The 9307-nt window shown below is 55.0% G+C and overlaps 1 protein-coding gene across 1 annotated transcript; it reads left to right on the forward strand.

Annotated features, from left to right (window-relative positions):
* The first annotated feature begins 1786 nt into the window (after nt 1-1786).
* LOC143694501 (olfactory receptor 14A16-like) lies at nt 1787-2719 on the forward strand. The gene has a single exon (XM_077181190.1). The coding sequence runs from the start codon at nt 1787-1789 to the stop codon at nt 2717-2719; it is 933 nt and encodes a 310-aa protein (XP_077037305.1).
* The last annotated feature ends 6588 nt before the right edge of the window (nt 2720-9307 follow it).

A 9307-nucleotide genomic window follows, 5' to 3' on the forward strand; every position in this document is an offset into this window, starting at 1 on the left:
ATCAACCTTAATAAATTGCTGAAATCAGGGGCCGGGTGTGCCCCATCCCCACTGGGACACCTGACAGCTTCCAATTTATGTCTGGTTTTTACTTTACTGTTCTAACACTGTTGCAAGGGGTTGTTTTTTTTCTCTTTTGATTATAGACAACAAGGGGATGAGAGAAGCAGAACAGGAATTGTAATCAGATACAGAATATTCTGAGTTGAAAGGGACACACAGGACCATCAAAGTAATGTTTGAACTTTTACAGGGACTGCAGAACTGTAAATTGAGTTGATCAGTGTCTCTGCTGGGAGCCTCCCAAAGGGCCCTCAGCCACCCCTCAGCCCTGCACAGCAGCAGCATCACCTTTGCAGGGCCCAACAGGGCTCTCCTGAGCTGCCCTTGCCCAGCTGCACACAGAGCCTGCCCCAGCCAGGGCCCTGCACACAGGCAGGTTTCTGTAGGGCCCCAGCCAGGGCACACAGGCTGGGATGGGCTCTGTGAGCACTGGCAGGGACAAGGCTCCTCTCAGGAGGGAATGTCCAGGCCCAGGGAGATGCTCAGGGAAGGAGAGGGGGCTGAAGAGAGCAGGGCTGGGGCAGGAGGGCACTGTTGGTGTGTGGGAGGTGCCGGGCACAGCTGGGCACGGGAACACTGTCCTGAGTGCCCGGCTGTCTCTGCCCTGCCCTCTCAGGCACAGCACCACAACATCTGCTCTTGGTTCTGCCCTGCCCTGACATTGGCACTGTTACCTGCTGCTCTCAGGGAGGCTCTGGCATCTGCAGCATCTGAGTCAGGCACTGCCCTTGGCATTCCTGCCAGGCAGGGCTGTCCATGGGAATGGGGTGTCCAAGCTTCCCTGGCACCTGTGGGGCTGTGGGCAAAGCAGTCCATGGCAAAGGGGAATGAGCTGAGCCCCCTCCCTGAGATCCCATCATGGGCACAGCCAGGGATCTCCTTGCTGTGCCCTGCCAGGCTCTGAGCTGCCCTCCTGGGTGCAAATCTGTGCCAGAGCCTCTGGGAGTTCCCTGAATGTCCCATGGGGAAGGGCAGAGCTGCCACAGCTGAGGAAATGCTGCTGGGTTTGCCCAGGGAGCCGTGAGTGTCCTTGGCACAAGGGGGTGCTGAGACCTTGCCCAGAGACCTTGAGAGAGGGTGAGAAACTCAGGGATCCCTCTGCTCTGGGCAGGGGGTCTGGTTTATCCCAGGGTGACCCGGGAGTGTGATTGTGCTCTGATTGCAGCCAAAGGTGCAAAGCCAGGGCAGCTGGGAACAAGCCCATCCAGCCCCTCACCTTCCCTCAGCCACAGGGAATCCTTTGCCTCTCCCATCTCTCAGTGGCAAACTCTGAGTGCAGCAGAAATGCTGGGGATTTCTGACCTCAGAGAGTCAGGAATGATGTGTGGGTAGGGAAAAAATTCCTAAAACCAACTCATGCCCTCCTTTAAAAGTGGCAGTTCAGTTGCTATCAAGCCTGTCTGCATTAGGAGTGATTCCCCTGACAAATCCTGACTATCCAGCCTTGTTTCTCTGCCACATGGCCACAAACCCAGGGCAGTGGGGCAGGGATGGCTCCTCGAGAGCCTCCACACACAGGCCTGGCTGCTCCTGGCACACTCAGCCAGCACAACTGGAGCTCAGGCAGGGACCTGGGTGAAGATTTTCCCAAAGCAGGAACAAGGCTGGGTGAGTCCCAGTGGGACAGTCTGCAGGGAATGGCCAAGGTTTGGCTCAAAGCAGCCTCTGCTGACTTGTCACTGTCCTTTCTCCATGAACAGGTGCCCATGTGCAGCCCCAGCAAATGTCCAACAGCAGCTCCATCAGGCACTTCCTCCTGCTGGCATTGGCAGACACGCGGCAGCTGCAGCTCCTGCACTTCTGCCTCTTGCTGGGCATCTCCCTGGCTGCCCTCCTGGGCAACGGCCTCATCATCAGCGCCGTAGCCTGCGGCCACCACCTGCACACGCCCATGTTCTTCTTCCTGCTCAACCTGGCCCTCACTGACCTGGGCTCCATCTGCACCACTGTCCCCAAAGCCATGCACAATTCCCTCTGGGACAGCAGGGACATCTCCTACACTGGATGTGCTGCCCAAGTCTTTCTGATTTTCTTCTTCCTTGGATCAGAGTTTTCCCTCCTGACCGTGATGTGCTATGACCGCTACGTGTCCATCTGCAAACCCCTGCACTACGGGACCCTCCTGGGCAGCAGAGCTTGTGCCCACATGGCAGCAGCTGCCTGGGCCAGTGCCTTTCTCAATGCTCTCATGCACACGGCCAATACATTTTCCCTGCCCCTGTGCTATGGCAATGCCCTGGGACAGTTCTTCTGTGAAATTCCACAGATCCTCAAGCTCTCCTGTGCCAAATCCTATGTCAGGGAATTTGGGCTTCTTGCTGTTAGCATGTGTTTATCTTCTGGTTGTTTCATGTTCATTGTTTTCTCCTATGTGCAGATCTTCAGGGCTGTGCTGAGGATCCCCTCTGAGCAAGGACGGCACAAAGCCTTTTCCACCTGCCTCCCTCACCTGGCTGTGGTCACCCTCTTCATCAGCACTGGCTTTTTTGCCTACCTGAAGCCCCCCTCCATGTCCTCCCCATCCCTGGATCTGGCCCTGTCATTTCTGTACTTGGTGGTGCCTCCAGCCCTAAACCCCCTCATCTACAGCCTGAGGAACCAGGAGCTCAAGGCTGAAGTGTGGAGACTGATGACTGAATGGTTTCAGAAACATTAAACTGTTGGCCAATTTCTGCAAACCATTTGTAATAAAAGTTATCTTTGGTCCTTTTTGTTGATTTAATTTTGCAAGTTCTTTTCCTTTGTTTTATTATTTTCTTATTGTCCACAAAGAAATGTCAATCTTTCTGCCATTTCTCATTTTGTTTCTCACCACCTTCCCTGTGGCCACAGACTGTGTCAGTGAGGGGTTGTGCTCTCAATGGCTTTAGAGGAACTAAAGGATCTCCCAGCAGAGTTTTCTGCAGAGATGCTCTTTTGTTGCCTTCTCTGGAGCTGCAGCAGCAATGTCTGTGTGCAGAGCTGGGGCAGATCAGTGCTGGCCCAGCAGCTGTGCCCAGCAGCAGCAGCAGCAGCACTTGGTGTTGCCAGTACTGCTGCCGTGGCCCTGCCCTGCTGCCCTGGTGGCCCTGGTGTTGCTGCAGGGCCTGAGTGCTCTCGGGGCCGGGCACAGCCCTGGGGGTGGCAGTGCCGGGGCTGCAGCAGGGACAGGCCATGGGCACTGCTGGGGCAGCGCTGACGCCTCAGGCCAGGCCCTGGGGGCTCCAGGCTCCTTGCCCAGGCTCTCTCAAGAACACGGCCAGGCCAAGGCTCAGCACAGAAACCCCCGTGAGCAGCCCCAGGCTGGCCGTGGGCAGGCTGGGGGCAAACAGCATGGCTGGGGCTCTGCAAGGGCCCTGGGGCAGACGGGAAGGAGCAGCAGAGCAGGGGCTGATCCATGCCCAGTGCGCTGCACAGCCCAGGGCAGCGTCCCAGAGCCTCCTCATGCAGCTGCCAACAACATCCCCCCTCTGCAGCCCTGGCCTCTCCCCCAGCTCACACAGGTGCCCCATCCTTGCAGGCACAGACACGGCAGCACTGGCTCAGCAGCCCCTGTTTGCATTGCACACAGCAGGGGCAGCACCCCCATGCTGTTGCTGTGGGGACATGAACCTGAGGGAGCACAAATGCCATCAGCCCCTGGGGCCAGCAAGGGCTGGGAGACACCAGGGAAACCACTCAGCTTTGTCCTGGCCTCGGCAGTCAGCCAGAAAGTTTGTTCCCATCAGCTGGGAGTTTCCTGTCCCACTGCAGACGCTGTTGCTCAGAGCCAGGGCTGCCTGGCAGCCACCCCCAAACTGCCCTGAGCATTTCCTTGGCTTTACCTTTGCTTTCTTTACTCTTTCTTGGTACAAATTTCTTCCTCTTGCCCACCCCTGTTCCCTCCCCTGCAAACAGCCCATCTACCCCCTGCTCCTGCTGGCCACACCATTCCTGATCCAGGCCAGCTGCCATTGGCCTTCTTGGCCCCCTGGGCACACTGCTGCCTCATGTCCAGCCTGCTGTCCATCAGTCCCTGCAGGTCCCTTTCTGCCTGGCTGCTCTCCAGCCACTCTGTCCTCAGCCTGTAGTTCTGCAGGGGTTGTTGTGGCCAAAGTGCAGGACCCAGCACTGGGACTTGTTAAACCTCACCTTGTTGGATTTGGGCCCTGGATCCAGCCTGTCCAGGGCCCTGTGCAGAGCCCTCCTACCCTCCAACACGTCCACACTCACACCCAGCTTGGTGTCACCATGGTTCCATGAGGCCCCAGAGTGGCCCAGTGGTCTCCATGATTCCATGAGGCCTCCCAGTGTCACAATGTCCCTTTGGTTCCATGGGACCCCTTGGTGTCACCAAGTCCCTTGGATCCTTGGGCCCTGCAGTGTCACAATGGATCCTTGGTTCCATGAGGTCTTGCAGTGCAGCAATGTTCTCCTTGGTTCCGCAGTGTCACAATGGCCCCTTGGTTCCACAAGGCCCTGCAGGGTCACAGTGGCCTCTGTGGTTCCAGCAGGACCCAGACTGTCACCATGGACTCCTTGCTTCCATCCAGCCCCACAGTGTCACCATGGCCCCTTGGCTCTGTGCTGCCATGTCGTACACAGTGTCACCACGGTCCTCTTAGTGCCACCAGGCCCTGCAGTGTCACAATGGCCCCTTGCTTCCCCAGGGCCCTGCAGTGTCACAATCATCAGAGAATCAGCAAGGCTGGAAAAATCATTGGAGAGTATCAAGCCCTACCTGGGACCCAACACCACCTTGTCACCCAGACCATGGCACTGAGTGCTACATCCAGTCTTCCCTGAAACACTTCCAGGGACAGGGACTCACCCACCTCCCTGGGCAGCCCATTCCAAAGCCCAGGGTTCCAAAGTGGGATTCCAAAGAGAAGAATTGTAAATATTTCCTAATCTCTGGCCTAAATTACCATTGGTGCACGTTTTAGTTGTGTCTTCTTGTCCTGTCACTGTTCCCTGGGAAAAGAGCCCAACCCCCACCTGGCTGCACCCTCCTGTCAGGGAGTTGTAGAGAGTGATGAGGTCTCCCCTCAGCCTCCTCTTCTACAGGATAAACAACCCCAGCAGTTCCCGCAGCCACTCCTCACAGGACTTGTGCTTCAGACCCCTCCCCAGCCTTGTTGCCCTTCTCTGGACATGCTCCAGCCCCTCCATGTCCTTCCTAAATTGGGGGCCCAGAACCGGACACAGCACTCGAGGTGCTGCCCAACCAGTGCCAAGCACAGGGGAAGAATCACTGCCCTGCCCCTGCTGGCCACACCATTCCTGATCCAGAGGAGTGCCAGGGGCTGGATGAGGGAAATGGTGGGGAGGGGGTAAGGAAAAAGTCTGGTTGATTATCAGCCATGAAGGGTCTTGACCTTCTTATCTATTCAGGCTACATTAGAAGTTGCAGGGGGTTAATATATATTGGTCATTGCTGATACCAAATTATAAACAGGAAAAGAAAACAGGACAAAACAGTTCAGTCTGCTTTTTTTTCCAATATAGGAGAGTCACTTTGAATACCCTTCTGAAATTTGTCTGATTAACCACAGAAGAATTGAAAACTTGAATTATTCCCAAGGGCTTTTGTCGCAGACATCTTTCATGAAAAATCCTTTCTTAGGATTTTTCCTTGTGAGAAGCTGCAGTTTCAGCAACCAAAGTAAACAATGGTTATCTGCTGCTGTGGAATGCAACAGGTAGACCCATGATTGGTCTCCTGTGGGTGTTTGGATTTCTTGACCACTCATGGCAGAGCTGGCTCTTGCTCTCTGTCTGAGACACAGATCTTTGTTATTCATTCTTTTCTATTCTTAGCTTAGCTAGCTTCTGAAGAAACCTTTTCCTTTCTATTGCTTTTTAGTATAGTCTAATGTAACATATATCATAAAATAATATATCAAGCCTTCTGATCATGGAGTCAACATTCTCGTCTCTTCTTCATCCTGAAAACCCTTGTGACCACAGTCACAGGCTTTTCTTTTCTGAGTATTTTGAAAAAATATTTATGAGCCTTTTTAAGTGAATTCCTGAAATGAAGAGCTCAAGAAAGAAGAGGCCTCTGGAGCAGTAAAATTCATTAGCAACCTCCAAGTGGCTGAGGATCCATCCCCATCAGAGCAGCAATGAATAGAAATCAGCACAGCTTTGTGGCTGCCCCAGCTCTGGCGTGGGCCCTGGGCCTGGAGCAGGAGCAGCTCTTGAGGGCCCCAAGGCCGGGGCTCTGGTGCTGCCCTGGGCAGATGGGATGGCAGCAGGGGCTGCAGAGCTCTCAGCACCTCAGGCCGAGGGGAGCAGGGCAGCCAGGGAACCTCCTTTGGCCTTGGCCAAGCACCTTCCCGCATGGCTGGGGCTGAGTCCTTTGGCAGCTGCAGCTGCTGCTGTGGCCTTGGCAGGGGCTGAGGCTGTGGGGCCAGTGCCCAGAGCAGCCTGGCCTGAGCAGAGCTGTGGGGCCAGAGCCAGCTGGGCTGGGCTGGGCTCAGAGAGGCCCTTGGTGCTGCCCAGAGCTCAGGGCAGCTGGCAGAGCTTGCAGGGAGCTGGGCTGGGCTCCGAGAGCCTGGCCCAGAAACCATCAGTGTCCATCTCAGCCTGGCTGAGCGTGCAGGGGCAGGACTCAGGCCAGGCCTTGTGGGGCAGGGCCAGCGCCTGTGCAAGGCATTGCAAACAGGCAAGTGGCCCAGAGAGGAGGCTGCTCTGTGCCCTTGGTGCATGGAGAGAGCAGGGAGGGGGCCCAGGACATTTGTCAGCGCCAGCCTCTGTGCCCATGCGTTGGCAGCCCTGGCTGCTGAGCCCAGCTTTGGCCTGGGCTGAGTTTGGCTGTGGCCCAGCTCCATCCTCCTGCGGGGCTCAGGGCCTGTTCCCGGCCATGGCCAGCCCTGGCTGCCTCTCTGCTGGCCCAGAGGCCGGCAGAGCCCGGGGCAGGGCTGTCTGTGCAGCCCCACAGGTGCCACGGGCTCTGCAGGAGCTGGCAGAGGCTGCCCAGCAGGGAGGCCATGGGGCACAGAGCGCCAAGGCTGCTGTGGGCACCACGGCACAGGGGCCGTTCCCAGCCACAATGCTCCTGGCCTGGGCTGGGCCTGCACAGGGGCTGGGCCACCATGGCTGGGCCAGCACAGGGCCACAAAGGGGCCATGCAGCCGCTGCCGGGGCTGACAGCAAGGCCAGGCACACACAAGCAATTGCTGAGCATGGCCTGCGCTGGCCAGGCCTGACTGTGCCAAAGGCAGAGCTCAGCTGCCCTTGGGGGCTGCAGCAACACTCCAGAGCCCAAAGAGCCTCCATGGCTGTGCTGGAGACCAAGGCTGCAGCAGGGAAATGCAGGGCTGCTGCGGGATGGGGAGGGCATTGAATTCCAGCACACACCTCAGCTCTCTGATGATCCCGGCACCATGCTGGGCCCTGTTTCAGACTGGAGCAGAGAAGATGTTGATGGGACAGGAGCCCTGTGGGGCTGTCAGGGACCTGCAGCTTGCAAGGTGCTCTGCTCTCCCTCAGGTGCTCTGGGAGAGATCCAATCCCAGCTGGGCACCTCAGGGCACAAGTGGCACTGCCTGTTCATGGGCACACAGCTGATGTCAGCCTGGAAAGAGGCACAGGTGTTAATGCCTGTTAGTTTCATAATATACAAGAAAATCGTTATTATCTAGGTAATCTGAGTTCTTTTGATAAATGGCAAAGTTTTCCCATCAGGAACAGAAATTTTCTGGATCTACTGGATTGTTCTACTAATGGCAGGAGAAGAAATGCTGATGATTCTGTCTACTTGTGTCACCAATATTCAGTCTATTATTTAATCTCCTTTTTTCATCAGGTGTTTTTAGCTCTCCTGTTGAAAAGGCCATGTCTAAGTGGCCATCTCTTCACTAGACCGGCTGGATCTATGTCCTTTCCATTGCTCCCAGATTTCGTCCTCCAGATGCTCTCTGGTCATTCAAGTGCCTCTCAAATGATTGATTTCACGCTTTAAGCTCCAGAAAGTTGCCCAGTCTTTCTGATGTTGAAATAAATACCATATTAGTCAACATCTTAATTGTGTTTATATCTATCACAAAATTGTGTTTTCTTATGTCCTTGTCTAGAACTTTTTCTTTTTGGAAATCCCTTGGGGATCTGGACATGTCAGATGCTGCTGGGACATCCCAGAGAGCTGAGGGAAGAGCTGGGATGGTTCTTGAACTGTTCAAATGTCCAACTTGTGTTTGCTGGCAAGAAACCTTTCTGTGCCTCTGAGTGTCACCAGACCCTGAGCCCAAAGGACACAAACCTGATGAGTTGTGGTTCCCACTGCAGGGGCTGCACTTGGACCTTGGCTCTGCACAGGAGAGCTCTTCATCCCCTTTCTCTCTTTTCCTCCCTCTGGGCATGGAGGGAGCTCCTGACATCAGCCTTTGACTCGTCTGTGCAAAGAGCAAATCTGGGCAGAATTCGGGGCAGGGAGGGTTTGGGGAGACCTTGGGAGCTGTGCTGGGCACAGAAGGTGTTTTCCATTGCTCTGAGACTGTCTGCTGTGCAAAGTGGATTTAATATCCAGCAGAGGAATGACTTTGGCATTTGATGGAGCTGTGCCTTCCCTTGGCTTTGCTGGCTGACAAGAAATGAATATCCCTCTGTGTCTCGGGCAGCTCCTTCTCCAAGGAAAGCAGGTGGGAGTTGGAGCCAAGGAGCTGAAAGCTGCAGGTGCAGCCTGGGCTGGAGGGAGCTCAGACTTGCACAAGGCTGCTCTGAGTGCCAGGGCTTGGATGGGGGAAATGGTGGGCTGGGGGTAGGGACAGAGTCTGATTGATTGTCAGCCATGAAGGGTCTTGATTTTCATATCTATTCAGACTGTGTGAGGAGGTACCTGGATTCAGTGTCAATTGGAGATTGCACATATTGATTTATGAACAGGAAAAAATCCTAAACAGGACCTAAAAAAATGTTTTCTCACTGTCTTTTTAAATATAATGCATTCACTTTGGATATACTACTGAGATCTGTCTAATTAACCACAAAGGATTTGAAAATTAAATCAAATGATTCCCAGAGGCTTGGCTTTTTCGGGTGTTCTGAATGTTCATGAGCCCTGGGACACTGAATTCCTGCCCTGAAGAGCTGAAGGCTGAACAAGCCTCTGGAGCAGTGAAATTCAGCAGCAATCTCCAAGTTGCTGAGGATGTCAGCAGCCCCCAGTGAGGCCATCCCTGCCCAGAGACCGTGGGGGAATGGGCAGACAAGGAGAGCGTCCCTGGGGCTGGGGCAGCACAACTCAGAGGCACCAGCGGCTCCAGCTGGGCAATGGAGTGTG

The sequence above is a fragment of the Agelaius phoeniceus genome, chromosome 7 (genome assembly GCF_051311805.1).
Source record: "Agelaius phoeniceus isolate bAgePho1 chromosome 7, bAgePho1.hap1, whole genome shotgun sequence".
In the NCBI taxonomy this organism is placed as follows: Eukaryota; Metazoa; Chordata; class Aves; order Passeriformes; family Icteridae; genus Agelaius; species Agelaius phoeniceus.